Source organism: Pundamilia nyererei, unplaced genomic scaffold (genome assembly GCF_000239375.1).
Source record: "Pundamilia nyererei isolate P.nyererei 1_Seehausen unplaced genomic scaffold, PunNye1.0 scaffold00150, whole genome shotgun sequence".
NCBI classification, from domain to species: domain Eukaryota; kingdom Metazoa; phylum Chordata; class Actinopteri; order Cichliformes; family Cichlidae; genus Pundamilia; species Pundamilia nyererei.
In genome coordinates this window covers 1172561-1197781 of record NW_005187551.1, presented here as the reverse complement: position 1 = coordinate 1197781, position 25221 = coordinate 1172561, and the positions used below count along the sequence as shown (strand labels likewise).

At 41.2% G+C, this 25221-nt stretch overlaps 3 protein-coding genes across 3 annotated transcripts in view; 2 read left to right on the top strand and 1 right to left on the bottom strand.

Moving 5' to 3' along the window:
* The window catches only part of LOC102203196 (cyclic nucleotide-gated cation channel beta-3-like), a 25039-nt gene extending 23253 nt beyond the window's left edge, over positions 1–1786 (top strand). Inside the window, exons 14-17 of the mRNA XM_005744907.1 lie at positions 478–596; positions 702–854; positions 1308–1458; positions 1545–1786. Coding sequence (XP_005744964.1) covers positions 478–596; positions 702–854; positions 1308–1458; positions 1545–1562 — 441 coding nt within the window. The 3' untranslated portion in view covers positions 1563–1786. The remainder of the gene's footprint in view (positions 1–477; positions 597–701; positions 855–1307; positions 1459–1544) is intronic.
* A 1322-nt stretch (positions 1787–3108) lies between these two features.
* On the top strand, positions 3109–11952 carry cngb3.1 (cyclic nucleotide gated channel subunit beta 3, tandem duplicate 1; the record flags this gene model as incomplete). Its single annotated transcript, XM_005744906.1, has 17 exons — positions 3109–3139; positions 3747–3819; positions 5241–5392; positions 5493–5792; positions 5875–6083; positions 6165–6215; positions 7339–7425; positions 7518–7582; positions 7656–7778; positions 9073–9214; positions 9302–9461; positions 9921–10018; positions 10209–10292; positions 10439–10557; positions 10791–10943; positions 11094–11226; positions 11336–11952. Coding segments are annotated over 17 exons (2001 nt in total), but the record flags the coding sequence as incomplete, so codon positions are not given.
* Positions 11953–12075: 123 nt separating this feature from the next.
* Positions 12076–25221, bottom strand: part of nsmaf (neutral sphingomyelinase (N-SMase) activation associated factor) — a 17019-nt gene continuing 3873 nt past the window's right edge. Inside the window, exons 3-31 of the mRNA XM_005744899.2 lie at positions 23579–23657; positions 23213–23274; positions 22869–22905; positions 22195–22245; positions 21758–21829; positions 21609–21656; positions 21222–21274; positions 20919–21048; positions 20726–20797; positions 20518–20626; positions 19276–19452; positions 19075–19154; positions 18904–18994; positions 18439–18502; positions 17125–17176; positions 16914–17034; positions 16695–16826; positions 16566–16608; positions 16312–16478; positions 15784–15895; positions 15432–15490; positions 15179–15246; positions 15017–15084; positions 14803–14926; positions 14259–14342; positions 13898–14048; positions 13492–13594; positions 13297–13406; positions 12076–12744 (exon numbers count right to left, since the gene is read on the bottom strand). Of these exons, the coding sequence (XP_005744956.1) occupies positions 12650–12744; positions 13297–13406; positions 13492–13594; positions 13898–14048; positions 14259–14342; positions 14803–14926; positions 15017–15084; positions 15179–15246; positions 15432–15490; positions 15784–15895; positions 16312–16478; positions 16566–16608; positions 16695–16826; positions 16914–17034; positions 17125–17176; positions 18439–18502; positions 18904–18994; positions 19075–19154; positions 19276–19452; positions 20518–20626; positions 20726–20797; positions 20919–21048; positions 21222–21274; positions 21609–21656; positions 21758–21829; positions 22195–22245; positions 22869–22905; positions 23213–23274; positions 23579–23657 (2614 nt within the window). The 3' untranslated portion in view covers positions 12076–12649. The remainder of the gene's footprint in view (positions 12745–13296; positions 13407–13491; positions 13595–13897; positions 14049–14258; positions 14343–14802; positions 14927–15016; positions 15085–15178; positions 15247–15431; positions 15491–15783; positions 15896–16311; positions 16479–16565; positions 16609–16694; positions 16827–16913; positions 17035–17124; positions 17177–18438; positions 18503–18903; positions 18995–19074; positions 19155–19275; positions 19453–20517; positions 20627–20725; positions 20798–20918; positions 21049–21221; positions 21275–21608; positions 21657–21757; positions 21830–22194; positions 22246–22868; positions 22906–23212; positions 23275–23578; positions 23658–25221) is intronic.

Here is a 25221-nt window from a genome sequence, read left to right as displayed (position 1 = left end):
TTTTAGGAGCTTTTTGAGATCAAATAGAAGAAAATACATAACATTAAACATGTTAACAACACAAAAGCCATATTAAACGCAGACTACTTTAGGCCCGGAAGTAGGATTCGTCACGTCATCACTTAACGACCGGATAGGGAAACAGAGCTCAATATCAGCAGAACTGGCTGAAGCCTAAACTGCACAAACAAGAACATCATAATACAAAAAGGAATGAAACTCAAAATGCAGGATCAAAGGAAACAGCCCATGACAGTGATTTTTTTTTAGGTTAATACTTTTTTTTTCCTCCAAAATTTACAACTTTAATATCAAAGAATGTCCGAGTTCTTGTAGGTCTGAATTTATGACTTTAATCTCAGACGTTCTGTGTATATAAAAGGCCACCACAGGCTTCTTTTAAAGCTAAAATGCCCTTTATAAGCACATACACATAAAACATCCCTTCAGTAATTTATTTGTGTAAATTATTTGTAGGGTGACATCGGTAAAGAGATGTACATCATCAAAGGTGGAGCGGTGCAGGTGGTGGGAGGACCCGACAACAGCATTGTGTTTGTGACACTAAAAGCTGGTTGTGTTTTTGGGGAAATCAGGTGAGTTCAGATACACGCGCACAAATATATACTGATAATTAATCAACATCAGAGGCAATTAATCACAATCAGTGAACAGTGAAATGTTTTCTTTCTGTTTCTTAGTCTCTTGCAGTCCTCCAAAGATGGAGGGAACAGGCGCACAGCTAATGTCAAAGCATACGGCTTCGCCAACCTCTTTGTCCTGGAGAAGAAAGACCTGTTTGATATTCTGGTTCATTACCCGGAGTCGCAGAAAGTGTTGGCCAGAAAGGGCAGGTGAGTCAAAGGATTTGACTCAATATTTTCTGCTGATTTCACAAAATAACTTCTGTACTTGGTGGTTTATTTACTGGAAACCAATGATACACTATCTGTGAGGGGGGAAGTATGTGAACATGTATAAATGGCAGCGATTTTTAAGATAAAATTCCAGTCAGGTAGTTTTACACACAAGGAAAACAATCACATGTTAGTGGGTGGACCTATTTTTATTTTCAAGGCCTGATCTTTAAAACAGCACGATTACAAACAAAGCGAAAAGAAAAGTGTTATGTGGACGTCAGAAAAAGGGCTGTTGGTGATGTTCATCAGGCTGGGACACCTTTGAACAGTGAGCTTCCCCTTCCTGTCAGTGTGACGCATAAGTACACATGTAATCCCTGAGATATGAAGTTTCCACATGATAATAATAAATGCTGCTGTAGTAAACAAACCTCTGTACCTCTGTAGGAAACTAATGAAGGCCAAAGGTCCAGCAGCAGCTAAAGTTGAAGAAGAGAAGAAAAAAGGACTGGCGCTGTTCGGACCCAAACCCCCCACACCCAAACTGCTGCGCGCTTTCGGCGGGACCATTAACAAAACGTTTATCGACAAAATGAAGGTAACTACACCGTTCTGTCCTAATAAATGCACCCCAAGTGATTATTACATGAAAGTCATTGTGCTTGTCTTTTATTTTTTCCCCAGACTTCCAGTACCAAGTAATAAGGAGCATGGAAAGTTTTTTTTTAATAACCCCTTTTTTGGAGTGAAGAAAATGTATCTCTCATGGAAATGAACTCATTTCTGTTGAAAGCACCTTTCAGATGATAGTTTTACTGCTCTGTGTGTCATTCTGTCTAATTTAATAATAACAACAAGCCAAGACCATGTGTACCTCAACTACTGCCCCTAGTGGACACTGCTATGTATGTACTTCGTTCATATGGTTTTTATACAGTATAATCGGTCGTTTTTCCCACTGTAGGCGTGGAAGCCTGCCTGAGATTATCAGTCAGTAAGAAGCATGGTGACAATAATGTTGACAGTTTATATTATTTGACTGAGTTTTAATAAATAAATATGTTTGAACTGCATTCAGTGTATTTCTCTGTTAGCCTTGTGTTTGTGAGAGCAGGAGGTCACATCCAGGCTAATCCTCACCTGCCAGTGACAGTACGAGGGCCGATTAATTCAGCTGCCTCTGTTTTTGTGAGCCCCACAGACTAAAATACACCAAGCATTACACCAGCTACTTTCATCGTAGCACCGATGGTTACTGCAGTGAATTTAATGTTATCCATGATACAGGATATTCAGAAACTGATTATACTCTTTTTACCTGCCGTCTCCTCCAGCTTACGTTGATCAGGTATAGGTTTTTATATAAATTCGCTAACATATTAAAAAAAATAGCACTGGTGCTTTTTGGTAAAAGTCTTCTTTCTGGGCTGTGCTCACAACTCCAGGAGACCCATTATTTCTGCTGGCAGTGATTGTCAGCTCAGCTCGTTGAGCTGCTGTTGGCTCCTGGAGAAAGGGGAGTGCCTAGAGGGACTTACTGATTCCTAGAATTTTATTTGCTTCAGTCTGCTGTTCAGGTTTGAGGTAAAGACTCCACAACAAGCAGTTCAGGTACTCTTTCAAAGACCTAACATCTAAAAAAAAGAAGTTTGCAGAAGAAGCAGTGGAAAGGTCAGACTCTTTTCTGTCTGGCCATGTTCAGCAGGTTAAAGAAGCTGATCGGGGCTCCTGAGCCTTGTCCTGCCCAGGCTGCTGCCGCTCCGCCTTCTGCCCCGGCTCCACCGGCTACGGTAAGAGCTTAAATCTCCCTTTATTTTAATTTGACAAACACTGTGTTCATCCAGTGGACACACCATTCAAATTAAACATTAATCAGGTTCATTGGCTTCTCCAAGCTTGTCAGACTGAGTTGTATTAAAATACACAACAGGAGGTGAAAGCCTCTGAGGCAGCTTGACACTAATATGGACAGGAGCTGTCACTGGTTCTTCTTCAAAACATAGGCTGGTGCTGCACAGGTTGATACTACACTGGCAGGCTAATCACTGCTATTTGTTCTCTTCCCTCTGCCTGTGTTTTTAATTTACAGCAAGAAACGCCGCCAGAAAAGAAAGAAGAAAAAGAAGATCAGCCCACGAAAGAGGAGGAAAAGAAAGAAGAAGAAAAGAAAGAGGAGGAAAAGAAAGAAGAAGAAAAGAAAGAGGAGGAAAAGAAAGAAGAAGAAAAGAAAGAGGAGGAAAAGAAAAAGGAGGAGAAGAAAGAAGAAGAGCCAAAAACAGGTGAGATGCGTGTTTATCTGAGCTGAGTTCCACATTCAGTTACATTGTTATTAGGGTGATGGTCAAGTGGTTTGAAGGGAATGTTTTTTGGTCAGTATGTACCATCGTCCACAGATGTGAGAGGTGTTGGTTCGCTCTGTTATATGTCACACTCTCTGACCTTGCTGTAGATTCACTAAATGTGTCTTTTAGTGGATTGTTAGACTGTCCATCTGCTCCCTGTTTCTCTGTGAATCACAGACAAAGGGATTGGTGTCATCTGGCTGATCCTGTATCACAAACAGTGAGCACTGTCTTGGGAAAGTTTAGGTTCCCACTGCTGTACTAAAGTAAGCAATAAGAAACAGCCTTCCTTCATGCTGTGGTGATCTTTTCCTCGTGTACCAGTGGTTTAAAATACGAACAGCATCCCTCGGGATGTGTAAGAATAGAGGGCTGAATGTCAAATAAGCATGCGGTGCATGATGCTGCTCTGGTTGTTGAACTTTGCACTTGAATTGTTTTTTAAATATCTTTCTACAGTATAGAATCTGAAGGTTTTCAGTGGGGGTTCTGTAACAGTCATAGAAATGAAAAGCTAAAGAATGATGTTATATTTTTCTTCCAGCTCCAGCTCCTGCGCAGGCACCTGCTGCTCCCGCTCCCACTGCTGCTCCTGCCAATCCAGAGGACATTGAAGGGTAAGAATTCATCATGCTTGTACTCCTTTTTCGGCTTATTTAAGGGCATTAACAATTATTACGTTATTAGTTTTGTAATTACAGCCATTTTTATACATAACCCTCCATCATTAGAATCACAAATGTAATTGGACAATTGACTGGCAAGCAGTTTCATGGCCAGATGAGCTCAGCTCCATTATTTCGTGACAAATTGAGCAGATCAAATATCTGGAGTTAATTAATTAAGTGTTGAGCTTGTATTTGGTAGCTGAACCAGAATGATAGGAAGTGAAAAGTATGGAGAAAGAAAGAAGCAACTCATGTACGGCTAGCAGTGGAACTGGGCTGCTAGTGTTTATTTGCGATGAGGCTGCTGATAGAAGTAGCAGGATGAAGTGTTCAGAGCTATACTCTCTGCACAAATGGATAATGACCCACAGCACACTGCAAAAGACACCCAAGCGCTTCTCAAGGTAAAGAAATGAGCTATTCTTCAACTCCCAAGTGAGTCCCCTGATCTCAACCCAAGCATGCTTTTCAGTTCTTAAATACAAACCTGAATACAGAGAGAGACACAAACAAGCAACAGCCGCCGTAAAAGCAACTCAAGGGCAAAAACAGGGTATTTGACGACATCCAGACCAGTCTTAGAAACAAAACTATTTTAAAATTATGGTTAACTGATTACTTCTAAGCATCTGAAAATGGGGGACTATAGAAAAAATTTGCTGCAACTCCTAAACAGTTAGTGTAATACTTTTGTTAAACTCCCTGAATTACAGATGAAAGTCAATCAAACACATCCTGAGTGTTTTAAAGCTGGTTTCATTCTCCAAACACCCTCTAACATCATGTGCGTGTCTGTTAGTATTCACAGCAACCAGTTGCCTACATTTGAGGCATTTAGGGGCATCTGTAGAACAACCCGGTTTACGCTGTCCCTGTACGGGCACTGCACCAGGACACGTTAACTGTACTAAGAATAACTTGGCTCTCCTTTAGCTCCTCTGTTTTCATGAACTCTGAGCCGCTTGAGGACAAGAATAGTTACAGGTATATCTAACAGGTATCTAACAGTAAGGACTGATGACTCCACAGAGTCCCCACCCCCTCCCCAATGAGAGAGGTCTCTGGAGACCTTCAACACTTACTTTTCAAGATGTGATAACACTGTGACTTGCAGCATGTGACACATAAAGGAGGAAAGAAGATTAGGAGCTTATAGTGGTATTTGTGACTGAGATTGATCTGCCTGTGTTCTCATGCAAGCTGGAGTTGCTTCAATAGAATTTTAAGGGAATGTTGAGGAAATATATTAATGTCATAGAAATGTAACAAATGCCTGTTTAACAAGTGGAAAAGCAGCGCTGCTGTCGTCTCTCCCGGTGTCTACCTAAAGCTATGAGTTGCGTGTTTTATTCTAATTTATCTGTTTTTAGCAAAGAAGCGCCTCCTCCACCTGTTGTCTACTCCCGCTACACAGACGACACCATCCGATTTTTAGCCAAGAAGTTAAAAGAACGCACAGAGATACTCAAAGAGAAGGCCATAGACCCTTACGCCACATCTCCAGAAGTCACACCACCTGTCAGTAAGTGTGGTCAAAAACAAGCCAGCATGCTTAGAGAGAAAAACAACAACATGCAAACTAATGTCTTAAGTCATCGTATGCTTCTTTTTTTGCCTTTTAGCACCTATTCTGAGAAAGGATGACTACATCCGACTGAAGGAAGAGGAGCGCATAGCCAAGGAAGAAGCAGAAAAGAAGAAGGCGGAGGAAGCAACCAAAAAGGCAGAAGAGAAGAAGAAAAAAGATGAGGAGAAAAGGTTGGAGGCCGAGAAGAAAGCCGAGGAGGAGAGACTGGCAGAGGAGGCCAAGAAGAAAGAAAGGATCCTCCCACAAATCAGCTGCTCCTGCTTTGACGTCCTCTTCCATCCAGTGGAGGAAAAAATGGATGTCATCTTGGGGACCACCATTGATCCTTTCACAGGTAAGCATCACACCTAAGCTCAATGAATTTCTTGTATTTGCCTTTAAATACTTGACAGACATTTCTGTCATTCTCTCTCCAGATCGTCGGTACATTTCCTGGTTGAGCTTCGTGGCATTGGCGTACAATTACAACGTCTGGTTTTGCTCCGCCAGGCTGGCTTTCCCTTACCACAGTGAAACTGCCAACCGCTACTGGATATTCCTCGACATTCTTAGCGACATTGTAAATATAATAGACATCGTTGTTTGGCAGCCTCGCCTTCAGTTTGTCAAAGCTGGAGACATCATTGTAAGTCACAAACCACTCAATCACATGTACCTGATAACATTTTAATAGTCTAATTGACTTTCGCACCTCTGTTGCTTGCAGAAAGACAGAGCTTTGACTAAGCTACATTATCGAAAATCACATCAATTTAAGGTGAGAACATGTGTCCAATGGTGTAAAGTAACTAAATACATTTACTTAAGTACTCCAGTTAAGTACAGTTTTGTTCAACAACTGAAAAATAACACAATTAACATAATGTCAGGAATTGTGGTACTTGCTTATTTCAGCAAGATAAAGCCAAACTACACATATTCCAAATCCAAGACTCCATAAATGAGTGCCTTAATGTCCAAAACAACAAGCACTGGCACTGGCATGAAATGAGCATATATTAGAAATAAATAAATAAAATCCTATTTATTAAATGGTTTGAATTAAATTAAACACTTTATAACACTAAAGGCGACTAAAGATGTATTATTTGGTATTACGTTGTAATTAAATGTACCTACAAATATTGACAGGTAGGCACACTAGAACAAGAAAGTTAAAACTAAAGTGTTTGCAGGAAATAAAGAAATGATTGTAGTTTAAGTAAATTTAAGTACTGCATAAGCAGTTTTAAGTTGTGTCCAATTTCATGGTAAGTTTGCAGAAAAACGCTTTTTCTACATCATACAAACGCTGTAGTTTTTGGGGCGTGGGTCGTATTATAGAGTGGATTAATCTTACCTTTTTACATCTTTATGCAATATTCATTATGTTGCTGTGAACGATCGATGTTCTGTTTTTCACGTGTCCTTTTATCTTACTAATATATGTGTGATAAAGACTGTAAAGTGCACTTGCAATGTAAGAATGGGAAATGTTGTTTGTTTTTGTGCAATATTACCAAGAAATTACATAATACATAAAAATAACTTACAGAATATTTTATGTCTCCTTTCCAGTAAAATACCTGAAGTCATGCAAAACTTTCTTAAAATGACTCACACAGTACTTACACTTACTTACAATCTAGTTATTTCATTGTTTTCTCTACTCTGTCTTTTTTGCAGACCGTATTATAAAGTGGTACAACATTAAATATATAGATTTGGATAGATGGATAGATGGTGACACTGCATTTGTTTTTTATCCACATTTTTGCAGTTAGAAGTTTGCATTGTTATATTTATATTTTTACTGAACCAGTTTTTATTCTTCTTTCATATCTGTGAGCTTTGCAGCAAAATCCAAAGTTTAACAAATGTTTGTATTCTGTTCCGTGTAGACTGATATAATCAGCATCCTCCCCTTCGACCTGCTCTGCCTGTACTTTGAATTCTCCTCGTTTTACCGACTGAACCGCTTCATCAGGGTAGGCAGGAGGATGCTAACTTCTTTTTATTGTACTTTTTTTCCATTACATTTTCTGATAAGTTCCTTTACTTTTCCCCCTGTGTGTTTTAGATTGGTTCCTTCTTTGAGTTCAGTGATCGACTTGAGAGTGTCATGGCCAAAGCTTACATCTGGAGGTGACTGCTCGTGAATCGCATGGTGTCACTGTTTTGTAGCTTTAGCGTCACCATTTCTGTCTTTCTGACACAGAGTTGCCCGCACCACAGGCTACCTGCTCTTCATGCTTCACCTCAACGCCTGTGCTTACTACGTCGCCTCAGTGCACCAGGGTCTTGCCACAACTACATGGGTGTATGACGGGAATGGCACAGCGTATGTACACCAGTTTGGGACCTAAAGTTCTACACTGTACTCTGGAGTTCACCGTGGAACTGAAACATGTCATTTCAAAAGAAAATATTTCATTTTTCCTTTTAATGAAACAATTTAAAACTCAGAGAGAGATGTGTATAAATAATCTCAAACAACAAAAAGCAGAGAGCAGGGGTTCTCTATTTAAAGGCAAGCTTAACAAGGCCAAGTCAAGCTGTGTCTATGTAGCGATGTTGTGACACGGTGAAACAAAAGTTTCATCATTACCAAGAATATTATAACTTGGTGTTTCCAAAACCAAATCCATTTCATTATTTAATGACACATATGCACATGTTTTTTGCGTGCTGGTATGCAGTATGCAGATGAAGATGATTATTTACCGTGCTGCGTGTGCTTGGGGAGATCAGCAGCGCCCTCTGTTGTATCCTAACGTGCACAGCATGCTCCGTGATTTTTGTAAGAGTACCTCCTGAACAAAGACCAGCTCTGCTTTATCCTTTTTTTAAATATTAATTAAGAATTGTGTTTTGGCATTCATCTTAGCTGGGAGCTACAAATCTAATCCATTAATTAACTGCAGATTGATTAAACTCTCTGATATTAATAATTATTTTCAGCGTTATGCAAATCAAATGCGGCGCTCCTGAGGACGTTTAACCATACTGATGCTGACAGAGTGACTTGCTCTTGACTTTTTGTTCACTGAGTGACGTCGGCTGACTTAGAGTCCTGACTGACATCGCTCGCTTTTGAATTCAGTTTAAAGAACTCGTATTGTTCTGTTTTAATACTCCTGTATTTAAAAATGTTTATATTTTATGTTCATCTGTGGTAACGCCGTTCTTTAACCCTTTCATGCATAGTGGTCACTACAGTGGACACAGCTATTCAAAGGCTGTTTTCTTGTATTGGTGTCAGTGTTGATGGTATACTTGCACATAAACATTGGACACTGATGTGTCACTACATACTCTGCCACCCACTGGTCAGCCAGTTGTCCACCTTAGTGGACATGTAAAAAACTACATGTTTAAAAAAAATGAAGTTCAAAAATATTTTTTTCATACCTAAAGATGAATAAAAATACTTGTGAAAAAAATCCTGATTGAAGTTGTTATAATTCATGCATGAAAGGGTTACAGTTCTTGGCCTGTCTCTTAGGACCATGTTAGAGCTTTACACAGCATAAAGGCGTACCATGCTCCTGTTGATCCCAGTAAACTAAAAGATTTACGACATGCCGTCTGTAGCTGTGGATAACTCCTGTCTTCTCACTCCTGTCCCTGCGCAGGTACCTGCGTTGCTACTACTTTGCAGTTCGCAGTCTGATCAACATCGGGGGTTTACCGGAACCTGTAACCACCTTTGAGATTTCCTTTCAGATGGCTAACTTCTTTATTGGTGTCTTTGTGTTCTCGAGTTTGATCGGACAGGTAGGAGGATATTCTTCAATGTTAATATTCCACCTGTTAATATCTATGACTTCTCTGTGACACTTTACATTTCTGCCTTTCTTTCAGATGAGAGATGTCATAGGAGCAGCTACAGCAGCTCAGACATACTTCCGGGCGTCAATGGACGGATGTGTTTCCTACATGAACACCTATACGATCCCCAAACTAGTCCAGAACAGAGTCCGCACCTGGTACAACTACACCTGGGCAGCTCAGGGAATGCTGGGTGAGAAATGTATACCTCTCAGTTGTGTCCTCACCGGAAGAAGCTGATGAGTTTAAATGGGGAACAGGGAATATTCATCCACACAAATACATTTCTATATAAAAACAAACAAACAAAAGAAAACGAGTCGTGGCCACTGATCCTGGTTCTGCTGGAGATTTCTTCCTGGTAAAAGGAAGCTTTTACTTCCCACTGTCACCAAGGGCTTGCTCATAGGGCGTTTGATTGTTAAGAATTTTCTCTGTATTATTGTGAGGTTTTTACCTTACAATATAAAGCATCTTGAGACAACAGCTGTTATGATTTGCAGCTGAAATGAATTGACGTTACAGCTGAGGTAATGAAAAAGACTCAGCCATTCCTTAAGGATTCAAGCATGACTAATAATGAGCCGCAAAAATGCACAGACTAAAAATCTGGATTGTGCTCACATGGAATCACACTGTCTGTCCTTCTCAGATGAGTCCGAGCTCCTGGACAAGATGCCTCTGGTGATGAGAATTGCCATTGCTGTGGACATCAACCTTGCCACATTCCAGAAGATTGCATTGTTCCAGGTGAGGCTGCTTAAGCTTCAGCGCTCTAGTACCATAGAAAGTGTATTAGAGAAAGGGCGTGTGAGTGGACGGATAATGAACTGTAGTGAAGTGTAATGAAGTTATGCTGGCTGCTTTCAGAGATGAGTAAAGCAAAGCAGAGCTTCTGTGATTCAGTGAAAGTCAGTACTCACTACACTCTGTCCTTCAGGGCTGTGACCAGCAGATGTTAGTGGACATGTTACTGAGGCTCAAGTCAATCATTTATCTACCCGGAGACTTTGTTGTGAAGAAGGTTGGTGTATACATATGTGTATACATGTCTGTAGGTAACGACACGGCTACAAAGTAGCAAGCAACATATTTCTGAACTGTGCTGATCATCATGAAGCAACAAGGTGACCTGAGCCGAGTGTCACTGCGCTGATCTGTCCTCTGCAGGGTGACATCGGTAAAGAGATGTATATCATCAAAAGTGGAGCGGTGCAGGTGGTGGGAGGACCCGACAACAGCATTGTGTTTGTGACGCTGAAGGCCGGCTCCGTGTTTGGGGAAATCAGGCAAGTCTGCAGCATCAGGAAGGACAGCTGATGCTGTGAAACCTTTGTTACGATGATGTCACGTTAACTTTGGGTGGAGATAATCTAAGGAGGAAAAAAAAAAATCTAGCAGTTTTTAATCACGTCTTTAATGCTGCTTTTGTGAAGTTGTGTACATTGCGCAGTGGTTGTGTTGCTTTATTTTGGCCATAGTAGTAGGCCATATTGTTTTTGGTCTGCTTATCCAACCACAGTTTACTGCAGTCTGCTAAAGATGGAGGAAACAGGCGCACAGCCAATGTAAAAGCTCACGGCTTCGCTAACCTTTTTGTGCTGGAGAAGAAAGACCTGTTTGATATCCTCGTCCACTACCCGGAGTCTGAGAAGGTGCTGGCCAGGAAGGGCAGGTGAGCCGCTTATTAGTGCTTCAGGAACCGTATTTTCATTCAAATTTAAAAGTATCATATACCCTCCAAACCTCCATCCAAATCATTACGTTAAATGAAATTTAAATATGCATCCTTTTAAAAATGTGTGGTGTTTTTGTCACTGTGAAGGAAACTAGTCAAAGCCAAAGGAGCTGTACCTGCTCAAGGTAATGAGGAGAAGCAGAAAGGACTGGCTCTGTTTGGACCAAAGCCACCAACGCCCAAGCTACTCAGAGCTTTTGCAAATATGAAAAAACTCAAGGTAAACGTGATGTGGGGAAGCGTGTTCTGCTGTAGGCCGTTTAAAAGCACTGATGGCTAAAGTATTTGTGATGTTGGGTCCTGTCATCACTTTGTCTTCTTGTCCACAGAAAATGGAAGAGACGAAATAGGAAGTGGATGTGGAGTGTTATTGAGAGTGTCTTCTACTTTTCCATTGCTACCAAAAGACCCATAATGGAACCGGTCTACAGCGACCAGAAGAGCTGTTGTGATTCAGAGGTTTATGTGACCTGATACTCTTCAGTTCAAACGTCTGCTGGAAGCAGCAAAGTGCTATGATCGGAAAGCGCTAATATTCTCCCCCACACTCTTTGCGGATTCATCAATATACACAGAACCGTCTGTAACAGGAGAGGACAACTGTTTGAAATTTGTGTCATGCAAATGATCGACTTTATATATTAAAAAAAGAAAAAGGCAAAAATTATCCTCAGTTTCATTATTAGGTGTTCAGGGTGATGCGAAGCTCTTCCATCCCCGACTGGAATTCTCTCTGTGCAAAGAGCACCACCTACTGGCTGAGTGACCTTTAAACTGTTAACTGAGCTGCTGGACTTGTAGTCTATTTGAATTTTGACCAAGAGGTGTAACCAAGAGTATCAAATATCAATATAGAAATGGTTCTGTTTGTTACTGGGTAGTCTGGGTTTAGCCCCAGTGTTTGTTGGATGTCCAAACATCACTGACACTGTAAATAACCAAAATACCTCTGATATATTGATTAAAGTTGTCTTTCCTCTTGACATGAAATCCAAAAGCATGAGCATTTACTAAACTTTTACTTTTTTTTGTTGTGGAAATATTGCAAAATACAGGATGATCCGTAGGAGACGTTTTAGAGGCAACCATGATTTATTAATAAAACCTGAGCACCATAAAGCTCTGACAGACACTGTAAATCCACTGCAAAATTAAAATTCACATAAAGCTACTGAAACATGATTGCTTATTTAAAAACAAGGTACAATCCATCCACCAACTACACCTGCTTTATCCTTTAGGGAGCTGTGGAGGGAGGTTAGGAAGAGATTAGCTACGTGATGTTTAACAGTTAATAAATTTAGGCAAAGTCCACATGTATGTATGTATAACAGGCTAAAAACTGAAGTGAAAAATCAGGCACGTACACTTCTGCTTCCGTCTCTCATGCACGAAACTGTAAGTAGACATTTTCTCCCAAGATGCAGACATCAATGAATACTAAGACGTGTGGCCTGTTGCTTGGTTTTGGATTAAAAACAGTTCAGAGCCAACTCCTCTGAGATGCTGCACATTTAGAGTATGTTTTCAGCATGTCTCAAGTCCTTTGTGAGTCTCTTTCAAAGGCAGTCAGCAGGATACTTGGCCTGTGTTGTCCAGGATATTGCACTGGGAGTCTTTATCTCCCCCACAGAGACGGAACTTTAACTCTGGAGCTTCCAGAAGATCATCTGTCGGTCCTCTCCACCTGTGATCACTGTGGTGCACAGCTCACTCATCCACATGGCTGTGACAGCACCTGTGTGTACATGGATTTATGTATAATATTCCTTAGCCTATATTGTTATTAATTGATACATTTATTATAACGCCATGTAGTAAGGTTTTACTACATTAGTGACACAAACATATTAGCCAAATTAGCATCCAGTGACATCTTCTGAATCAAATATTACAGATTTAGCAGAGATTAGTGAACTGTGTGTTTTTTATTCTGTGCAAGTTTCACAGAAATCTGACCAATACTTTAGAGACATGGGTGTCAAACATAAGGCCCGGGGGCCAGAATCGACCAGCAAAGGCTCCAATCCGGCCCACCATTTTCTGTTATTTACTAACAACTTTATGTTATGAGTCAGGGTCATTCAGGACAATGAATTAGCAGAAGTTCCTGGTAAATTTGTCTATTCATTCCTGCCAATTCGTTCAGCTGGCAGTAAATAAAATCACAAATGTAGCAGATTTTCTTTCCTTCTTGTTGCTGGTTTTACAGCCAATAAACAAAGCAGCAGCAGAAGTTTGAAAACGGGGGTAAAAACTCCACCCAATGATTACTGAAGATGAGCTCTACCTGAGTGTGCAGGGATCCTCTTGGTAACTGTGTTGGTAAGAAGGTCCCACAGGAGGAGGTCACCAGACTGGCCCCCACACAGCACCCAGTTTCCATCCCAGCAGAAACACCTGCACACACAAACATGCTGCTAAATGCTTTGAACATAGCACAAAGAAACAAGTGAAATACAAAGTTCTGGATTGCTAGGAAAACCTCTGCTCCTCTTCAGCTTTCACAGAGGAGATCACCATTCCCGTCTGGACGTCGATAACCTTCATGCAGGAGTCGGCTCCAACGCTGAGAACGTGTCGGCTATCTGAGAATGCAAAAGTGGTATAATCACACACGTGTCTTTGGATAATACATATGAGTCTGGGAGTTGTAATTTCTCAACAGAAATTCTTCCTGCTCAGCAGTAAAGGGTTGTTTGATTCACACAGAAGAATCAAGCAGCCAACAGCCGCTTCAAAGAAAGCTGAAGAAGTGCTCTCCACATGCACTTTAACTGTACTGAGACAAACATTAAGCTTAAGGGAATTATTTACTCAAAGCTTCCACGAGCAGATCTGATCACCTAAAATGTTAAACATAAAATTCAAAGTTCCACGTTCACACAAACCAGGACTGAAGTCCGTCTGGTGGATGGTCCCACTGTGGCAGTGGATCTGCTGCAGAGTCCTTTGGCTGCTGTGGTCCCAGATGGTGACGGCCCCATCTTTACATCCAGACACCAGCAAAGTCCCAGCTGGGTTCAGACTGACTGTGTTCACCTGAATTTGAATGTTAGAGAGCAAGCATGTTTTTATTACGTATGTTTTTAACGCTGCTAAAATGTCTCAGTGTTTGACAAATATGAACATTTTATTTGTCAGAGTCTTTCCAACAATAACACATGCACACAGCGTTACTATGATGCATTTAAATCCACATGAAGTTTGTAAGATCTTGATGAAACCTGTGGCTGCGGTTTTGTCACTCACCCCAGCATCATGTTCCAACTCACCCAGCAAATTAAACTGGGATCTCTTGTGAGTGGAAAAGCTGTCAGAGTTGCATTCCCACACCTGTGAAGGTCACACAGAAAACAACGCTAAAAGTTCATCCTCTCTCTGACATGGAGTCCTTAGTCTTCCTCAGTCTGCGTTCATCTGCTGGCACTGAAACAAGTCGGCTTCTTTTCAGAACGAGCACCCAGGTTTAGCTTCATGCAGCCTGACCAGGCCGGACTCTCAGCTGTCATCACAGCAGCACGAGTGCGAGCTACGATGCAATAACACTATTCTCATTCCTGTCCAGGGAAAGCTTTCAGGATATCATTTTACCGTTTGTGTGAGTCTGATGTGTCTACGATGTTGCCTCCTTATTTATTAGTAAAGGGGCCTCGTGTGTTATTCATCATGTGATGTACTGTCCAATCTGGTCCATATGACAAATACTGCATAGCCCTCTCCCTTCAGTAAATTCATTAGTCCAGCACTGTAACATGTCCCATGTCTGAAAAGGGTTATAGAGACAACACTTTACCTTAACAGTGGAATCCCAGGATGCTGTGTAGAGTTTGTCCTCAAACCAGCACATTTTACTGACAGCGTCATCGTGACCCATCAGCGTATCCTGCCGCCTGCCATACGGGACGGAGTAGAAATACCTGAGAGAGAGAGAGGAGCGTGCAGGTCAGCGAGAAGCCGTCAAAACTCTCTGAAAACCACGTTAAATATAATGAATAAACAGTCCGTACACATTGTTGTCCCACGAAGAGCACACCACCGTTTTACTGTCCGCCAGTATCAAACACGATGACAAGGCCTGAAAAACAGTCGAGTGGTTTACTGTTTACAGAGAAATGGAACAGATTCGGAGAAGAGATCCGAGGAAGGAGATGCTGAACGGGCGAGCGTACCATGTTAGAGAACGACATGCTTCTCTGGAACTCCTTCAGCTCTTTGGAAAACATTTTAAGTGTCGAGTCTGTAATAGAGAGCGAGAGGCGTCAGCGTGAAACACGTCTCCACTGACAGAACGGAGCAAACCGTAATTCATCCTTCTCTTAATCCTTTTAGCTCAACAGCTTTTTAATTAAAGAGAAAATAAAATGAGTTTCCAAGTAGATCTGAGTCATCTACATTTCTTCTCAGTCTAGACATTTTCCAAACCTTTAGATGTGGAGAAAACAGCCGATCCACCTCGAGACACAGCAATGCCTGTCACAGCTCTGCACATACAGCAGAAACAAAGTTACTTAAAAAACATAAATATACACGTATATAAAAAAAAACACATGAAATGAAGAATTTGTTTAGAATAACACAGCAGTCTGTTATTAAAGGAAGTAGTCGTGAAACTAGTATTAAGTTTCTGAAGGGGTGTGGAGCTCCTGCAGCTGCCTGCTACCTGCTTTCTTTGAATTCACTTCCTCATTTTTGAGGCAGGGCTTTCACTTTTGCTGTATGTGGTTACATTTGTACTCTGCTGTAACTGCAGCCCACAGAGCAGCTCCTGACTCACTCTTTATGGATCTTGTGGCTGGAAACGGGCTTCAGACTTTCCATGTTTGCCCAGGCCAACCTCCTGCTCTCCTCGGTGAGATCTTCGAAAGACGAGTCCTCGCCCTGAGAGGCTGCAAAACAACACAGGGATCCGTCTACATGTTAACTTATTATGGTTATGAAAAACATTTTATATATCAAAACACATTAAGATGCAGTTAATATAGCCGAAAGTGCATAAATGAAACTTTTTTTTCTTCAGTAAAACCAGAAAAAAACAAAAAACAAAAACAGGAGTAAATTAATAATTCATTGTTTTGTGACTCTTTTTAATCTTGAGTTTGTGTTGATTGGCTTCACTCACTGAGACATGCACCATCCTCCCAGAGAGGAGTAGTGAACACATAACTGTGTGGGCTTTAGAAACACTGCTCAGCTCTCACAGCTGCTGTTGCATCGTGTTATTAGCTACTTAAGCCTGAACAATGAGAGAGAAAGCTCTGCAGCTGCAGGGCTCTCACACACTTCCCGTGCTGTGCGGTGTTACCTGGAGATAGCTCAGCGTCGGGTGAGTTGATGCTCGAGCTTCGCGTAATGTTCTGAAACCTCGGGGTGATCCTCTGAGGGTGAGGGCTGGTGAACAGCTGTTTGGGCGTCTGGCCAAACTCCAGGATCTGTGTCAGCATGGCGATTCTCTGATCGGTGTCCTCAATGCTTGCCAAACAGACAGAGGGGAAACGTTAGGCCAACGAGGCGGGATGAGCATTTGGAAATATTCTCGTTGGATTTTCTTTTCTGTACCTGTCACAGTCGATCCCGCCCTCATAGGTCAGTGGGTGAAACACTTAGAAAGGAAAACGATGAGATGAATATTAATCGTTGGCATGTTTTCGCGCCTCTTGTACTGAGAGTAGCTGTTGGTTATGTTACCGTTGTGAGCCGCCACAGCTTCACTGCCCCTCTGCTTGAAGCCAAACACCAAGTCAATCCACTCATGAAGGTGTTCGGACACATACTGACTCTCCAGGGCGGCTTTGTGCTTTTGAAGAAAATCACTGGAATCTGGAGGAAGAAACAGCAACCCTTACTTCCTCACGTGACTCCTAATATTACAGAGACACACAGACAGCCGGTCGACAGGAAGTTCACCTGTGGCCCACGGCGGAAGAACGACATCACCAACTAAACTTCCGTTCTGCCGTCTGCCTAAATCCAGACTCAGTCTGTTTTCCAGGAAGCTGGGGTCTGTCCCATAAAACTCTGGGATCAACTGCAAGCATACGAGGAAAAGCAACATGTCAAGAAAGACATTCCTCGACAGAAACCGCATCAACACCAGATAATAGACGAATAGCTTTACCTCCTTGAAGTCAGTAGCTCCCTCCAAGCAGTTTTTCCACGTCTCACCTATGCTGTAAGAAACCACAACACGTCACCAAACACGTCTTCAAAGTGTGAAATACAACATTCACATCTTCACCAGAAAACACTGTACGTGTTCAAACTTGTTTCCACAGTAGTCACAAACTGCAAACTCTGCTTGCATGCTGTTCCTGTACAACAGTGCATGTAAATGTGAGCATGAATGACTGCTTCTCTCTCTGTTTGCCCTGTGATAGGCTGGACACCTATCCAGGATCCATTCCTCCCACAAGATTAAACTGGATCAGTGTGCACAGATAAATGTACACCTATGTGTCAAACTTCTTTGATTAGCACTATTTCAGTCAGAGTTAGGATGAGCTTAACTTCTCAGCTCTGTTTACATTTACCTGCTAGTTGAAAGTAGCTTGTAGGTAAACCTGCACCAATGTCAGCTGGTAATTCTCAGTGTTGTTCTCACATGAAATAAATGTTTTGTACATCGTCCCTTAGAAATGCATAAATAATTATTAATGAGGAAAAAGTAATAGCCCCATAAATCTAATAACTGGTTACCACATTTGGCAACAAGAACAGCAATCAAGCTTTTGTGACAACTGGCAACGAGTCTTTCACTGTGGAGGAACTTCGGTTTGCTCTTCTTTGCAGAATTGTTTTAATTCAGCCACATTTGAGGGTTTTTGAGCATGAAGGTCACGCTGAGCATCTCGATCAATGTGAGCCATTCAGAGGGGGACTTGTTGGTGTGTTTCAGATCATAACCCAAGTGCTCTTGAGCTTCGGAGCACAAACTGATGACTGGACATTCTCCTTCAGTTTCTGGTAGAGAGCTGAAGTCATGGTTACAGCAAATCACTGTACCACTGACTGTTGCCACGGTGTTGTCTTTATGAAATGCTGTGTTAGTTTTAGATCAGATGTAATGAGACTCAAACCTTTCAAAAAGAGTTAAGCTTTTGTCTTGGAGATAATCACAATGTTATTTTTCAAAAAACAAACAAAGAAACAAAAATAAACCCCTCTAAACCTGTGTCCTTGATCCAACACAGCTGATTTAAATGGCTAAACGACCTCCTCAACGTGTTCTCCAGAAGGCCTGGTAATGAACTAATCATTTGATTCAGGTGTGTTGACCCAGGGTGAGATCTAAAACCTGCAGGACACCGGCCCTCGAGGCCTGGAGTTTGACACCCTGATCTAAAACATGCAAGTATGACAAAGAAATCAGCCAGTGGGCAAATTTCTGTACTTTACCATTATAACGTTTAAAACAACGGGGGAAATAATTTACCTATTGAACATTCGGTCAGCGTGGTCATAGCGGCCATTCTGGAGACACAGCATGTGCTCTGGAGCTGCAGTTAGAGGACAGCAAATTAATTTAAAAGATCAGAAATCATTATATCATTACTGTTACTTCAAAAAGCATTAGCAAATGTCATCAGGAGAACAGAATTATGTGTCGCCAAAATGTCAGTGTGCAGTTTCTGAAGGCCGTGAGTCACAATGTGAGTCACAGTTACTGTGACAATTTTGCATTTGACTGATCTTTAAACTTCTGCTTGACTCGCACAAGCATCATCAAGATGAAGACTGAAAATGTTGTGCTGTGCTTTTAACTGTAGTGTTATATTTGACTGTTGTGTCACCTAGGTGACCAGCAGGCTAAACCTCAGAGTTATAAAACATACAAAAATAACATCTGTTGGTTCCACACGTCCTGTAGATGATAAGTAATGTTAACTGTGTGACATACCAACTCTGACCAGGTAAAAAAGGACGTAGCCTGGAGATGAGTAATGGCTGCCGTACATGAAGCTAGGTTCGGGCATGCCTCTGTATCGAGCCTGTGGAGAAGAGGGGAGCTCTGTGGTTAATAAGGAACTTGTCAGCAAAAACAAACAGTACGATCAGGCAGTCGTCTCACCAGGAGCCTGTCCAGTCGCTCTTTGTTCAGGGCTCCCACAGGTTTGCTCAAGTCTCTGAATGTGGCAGCATTTGTCATGTCTGAGAAACAAAGCGAAGTACCGACAGTGAGAAACTACAGCATCTTTACAAAGATGCAAGACCCAAAATCTCAGCCACCATCACTCTGACAGGAGAAAGCGGCAAAGGTCTGCGGACCTACCTAATCGCGGGCTGGTGTAGTCAGCGATGACCCAGGGGAAGACGGGGTACTGCGAGAGGTCGTTGCAGCTGCGGTCAGCCAGGTTGTTGAGGTGGAGGAGATACTGGTAGTTGCTGAGATGACCACGCTGCCACTGCAACATGTAGCTCTCTGCTGTGTGCTCTATCGCGTGGTTTTCTAAGCGAGAAAGGCGAAAACAGCACAGGTACGTGGTTCCGTTAATCACCGAGAATGAAGCATCAGCGGCACTGCTTTATAAAGACAACAGCAGTTTTACATACGTTGCTTCTGCGTCACACAGACACCAGGTTTACTTGCAGCTTTGGACTATTTAGTGATCACTTGATGGCTGTAGCTGAGGGTTACCAGTGGCACACCGTTTGCTCCTAAATCCTTGAACATTTAGATCTCACTTATATCCAGTATTGTTTAAAGCCATGTGTGCGAGTGCACTGCTGCACACCTTCATGTGTAATCATTGAAACGCAAACAGGGATTCACTTGTTAATCATTTTCACACAATGTTGAGGAAAACATTTTCTGCAGATGCTCTTCTCAACACGCAGCACAGACTGGAGCTATCTGTACGGGTCTGCATCTTTACTGCTGGTCGGTTAACTTTCATTCAATTTGTTCAATAAATCTCAACAAAACAAGCGAGTCGTGGTTCTGATAATTTACTGACAGAACTGCTGAGTGATCAACAAAGTATCACAAATAGAAGCAGCATGGTACACTGCTGTATTGAAGATTGTCCAAGACAGACACGTTGTTACTTCTGAAAAGCTCCACTTGGTTTAGATTTATTCGATTCACAACAGGGACGAGAATTGATACGAGTTTAACAATTCTAAATCCTTATCCATTCTTATTGGCTCTGCTTTGAGAGTCACCCCCATCTCAGCGCAGCGTATCAAAGACATTTGTGCAAATTAATTGCATGTTGTGTGGTCACATTTTTGTGCATGTATGAGTCCCGCACACCAACAAATCCGTATCCTAATGGGTACACATTCGATCTTTCTTAGGATTTAGGTATGAACACAAAACAAAAGAAGAAAAAGATCCTAAAGAGATTTTAAAGCAATTTGTTGTGTATTCTTGACAGAAACAGCTCAGGAGTACAGCACATGTGTGAAAACAGCACCCAGAGGCCACAAATTCAGGCTTTTAGAGCAAAATATATTTTAAAGAAGTGATAAAATAAATCAGACATTTATTAATAGGCTTGTATCGTCTCACCCAGGAAAGTTGCGATGTAGTAGTAGACTTCATCTCTGTCGGTCGTGCTGTAAAACTTCAGGTATATGTCTGAACAGAAGTCATTCTCAGAACAGAATACCTCCAGACCCTGAGCAGGGAGAACGAACACATGAACCCATGAGATCATCCAAATAAACTGCAGTAAAGAAAGATACTAAAGCTACCTTTAGTGGCACTTGCGACTCACCAGGGGTCTAAGACCAAGCCGTCTTTTGTAGATTCTCCTGACGTTGTGCAGCTTTATCTGAATCACATTTTCCTGAAGGGAGAGGACGTGCACACCAATTACAATTCATTTGTTTGGGAAACATTACTGGTGTCCAGCATCTGAACAAACAGCCACACCAACACCATTCCCACTGCCTGCTTTGTCATCTCACCGGATAGCCATTGAGAGGCTGGAAGTAGAGGTTTTTATCTGTTACGCAGACATGGCCTGGATTGCACACCAGAGGCATGACCATCTCCACTGCACACTCCATGTGAGGGTTTTCAGCAACACTCTGAAAGCTTCACAGCACATTAAAACCACAGTCCTGTCTGGCTGCACGCTCTAGTACATCTAAACCTTATATAATAATCACTATATTAAGTTTAAGTCATGCATAACACAAATCCAATGAGGCTTAAAAATAAAGTTAGGAAAAAGCATATAAAGACTCATCTGATTGACATCTACATACCAGTTTTTGTCAAACGATGACCTCGCCATTCGGGATTGTAGATTGGCAGCAATCTAGAAATAAAGGAAATGTGGGTTTGGTCTTTGGTTACGCAATGGTTACTTACAATTTTAAACTAATTAAAGGTCATAAAGAGGAAGGAGTAAGAGGGGACAAATACAGGAAGTGCAGACTTTCACTGTTTCATTGCATTTGTTTTTCATCGTTTCCTCATCTTCAGGGTTTTGAGGAATGGTCTACAAATGTGAGATGGACCACACTGTTGTGGCATGAAGCCACTACAAATTGGACCTTTATTTAGATTTTATGATGTGGATTTTTGTCAGTGTGTGAAGTGGGGCATTGCTTTCGAGGCTTACTGTGGACTGAGAGTAATGATCGACTTACCATTGCAGTCTGGTCTCCAAGTTTTTCCAGACAGGAGGCCCTGTGGAGCTGCAAAATTTAACAGATTTTAAAGGGAATGAAAGCAGCTCACACCGCGCACGTGACACAAAACTCCCCCCACAGTATTTTGTTTTGTACCAGCGACATACCTGAAGCAACGTCTGGACAACATCCTCTGTTTTACTGCAGAATTCTAACTGAAAGGTCAGCGTCTTTTCTTCCTGTGATCAGACAAGTTTATTCAAAAACAAAAGAAAGTTTCTTTTGAATAAAATGACACACTGGTTTTATGATCTTGTCCTAAAAATGTACTTCAGTGTTTTTAGACAATCATTCCAGAATTTTACACTGGTCATTATATAGCATAGTGTTCAAATGGATCCAACAAATGCACATGTGTCCAGAGGCTGTGATCTTTGGGCTCTGACTCATCGCAAGAAAGTTTTACCTTCCGTTTTCACCCTTTCATAATAAAAGAAAAAGCCAGCAGCAGTTATTGTGAGACAGTGACATTCCAGATTTTAAGCACAAACAAGTCTCTGTGAATACACAACAAAAGACACTCATGCTGAGCTGACTCACCCACCCTTTCATTTCTGTAAGGCGCAATAACGTTGCTTTCTTTGATGTATATCACCTGAAAACGAAAGAGTGGATTTACTTAGGCTTCGTTCACACTGCAGGTCTTAATGCTCAATTCCGATTTTTTGATCAAATCCGTTTTTGTAGTCTGCTCGTTCACACTACAAATAGGATAGTTGCAGATTTCTGTCAGAATCTGCAGATTATGCAGTACAAATAAAATGTTCACGCTGTCTTCCCAACAGTTTGACTAACATCTACACTGGATGGCCAGGAAGCGTTCGCGATGTCTTCTCCGGCGCTGATAATTGGCGTCTGTCTTGTGTCAGTGACGTAAAAGACGGATTTAACGCGACATGACCATTCAAACAGCAGTCGTTTCTAAAACATCGGATATATATCGGATTCAGAACCACATAGGAAAGTGACCCAGATCGGATTTGTGCCGTTCACACTGGCATACCATGTTCGGATATGGGTCGCATAGGGTCAAACAAAAACGGATTTGATGCGCTTTCGCCTGCAGTGTGAACGTAGCCTTAGACAAAAAAGACACGATGAAAGTAAAGAGGATCAACCTGAACAATCAAATACCATATATTACAGAGAAAAAGCTGCGAGGGCTGGTGCCTCTCTGAAGAACAATATGTTTACAAAAGTAATAACTCCATAACTCACCTGCTTGGAGAGAATAGATATGGCTGATTGTCCGGGTCTGTGAGCACATGCACAAATCAGATAGTAAATAATAAGAATTTTGACATCAAAACTATAATTACTTTTAAGATTAATAAAACAGAATAATCACCATTAGCATGTGCCGCATCCAAAGTAGTAGTGCACACGTTTTTATTTTTCAAAATCACATGAAGCCCAATCATTTGCAGATGCTACTTACAAAACTGCTTTTCAAGTACAGCTGGGCTACATTTGCACTCCAAGTAACCAAACCGGTTTGTCAAACTGAGTAAAGATGAGCATGTGACGTGCACATGCAACGCCAAAGATATTACTGTGCTCACTTGTTAAAAGAGTTCTTCTCTTCCTCCACAAACTCAATCTTCTTGCAATCTCGCAGAGGAATCTGAAAGCAGAGTGAGCAGTTATGATTAAAGACGTGGTGGCGTAACTACAAAATCCATGCTTCATAGATTTTGTACACAAAAAACACAAACAATGTACAATACAAGGCTGTCTCCATTATATCCAGCCTGCCTACATAATGGTAACTGTATCTCCCAGCAAAGATAAGACAGGCCTGTGACACCAATGTATATTTTTTTTAAATGTTAAAATTCACAATTTAAAATTTAGCTATCAGCATTACCACAATGTTTATTGGTTGTAGTTTTATTTTTGTTTTTTTAAAGAATGTTATAAAAACAAACCTTTATAATTGGTTCTGCAAGCTCCTCTGGATCAAATATGATCGATTTGGAACAAATCTTGAATGAACCTCTGATTTTTCTGGAAAGAAAAAAGCTGATGTTAGCTTGTTAAGTAATAGCTAGCCCCACCCCCCAACAAACAAACAAACAAACAAAACAACACACAAAAACCTGGCAAAACAAACAAGAGTAAATATTTTGCACAAAAAAGTCAATAGACATTTATAAAACTAAAATAAAATAAATCTTGAAATGTTAGGAGAAATATGCTAATTACAGGCTAGCAACCTCTATCAATTTTCCTTCCCAGGTTTTTTCCCCCCCAATCAGCCGTGTTGGGGGGGGGGGGGGGGGGACAAAACCGGAAATGAATTCACACAACAGATTACTTTTTCTTTGCATTGATGGGTCTCAAGGCTAATGTTACAGAGCAGAGCTACAGTGTAAAGTCGTCCCACATGGCAATAAACGTTTAGCCTAAACAACAGAATTTGACTCACATCCAGCCTAGAGCCAGCGTTAGCCCCACAGCTCATCACATATTTGCCAAATATAAACCAAATGAAAACAGCTACATGGCACAAATGTTGTCCAAATGGCCTGAAGGACAGAAATCTTCAAAATGAGACAAAGAAAGCAAAGGTGGTGTTTTGTGTATTTACTGTTCACTCCTTTTTCAGTAGGTAGGTAACAGGACATGATTATCACTGAAAAGTTCACAATGTTTGATCAAAAAAAAAAAAAAAAAAAAAAGGTTTACACAAGCCTTCATCACAGAACTAAATGGTGTTTGAACAGTTGTTCCTCAGAAGGCAGAGCAACTACCATCAACCCTAAAAGCTTTAAACAAACATGAGTACATGATAGCACCAATAAAAACAGAGAAGCATTTCAAAGTGTGAGACTTCTTTAGCTTTTTGTAATTTTAGAGGAAAGTGAAGGCACGGTTTGTACTCAAGCTTATAAAGTACTTCCATGGTGCAGCGATTTAAGGTGTTAGATGCTGATGAAGCGTTGCCTTTAATTATCCGACTTACCTCTGCTTTTTTAAAGTGCTTGTCACATGGTACGCGGTGTGCTGTTCAAAATAATATTCCTCCAAATCCAGCAGCAAGAGGGAAAACCTGGAAAGGAGCAAACAGCTGCTTGAGAAAACATCAGAGCAATGGTGGGGTTAGACTGGTGGGGTCAAATCACCAGATTTTTTAAAAATAAGTACTGTATTAATAAATTAACAGTAAACAACACATTATTAATGTACATAAAGGGGAAAATGTGGCTCTTTAACACATAAGTGTGACTCCAGGCAATGATGCATCCTGCTGACAACTTTCTTTGGTGCACTTTTTAAACATTTAGAATCTTAGAATCAGCAAGTTTCTGCAGATTCTGGTCAGTGCTGATGCATCATGTTATGATTGTGTTCTGTCAGGATTACACACATTAAATAATCTAAGAAAACGTAAATAAAGTCACTTTGTAGGTTAGAATTGTGACCACTAAAAGAGAGAGCCTCATAGTTGATTATTCAGCTGTGAGCAATGTTGCAGCTTACAGTGGGGCAAAAAAGTATTTAGTCAGCCACCGATTGTGCAAGTTCCCCCACTTAAAATGATGACAGAGGTCAGTAATTTGCACCAGAG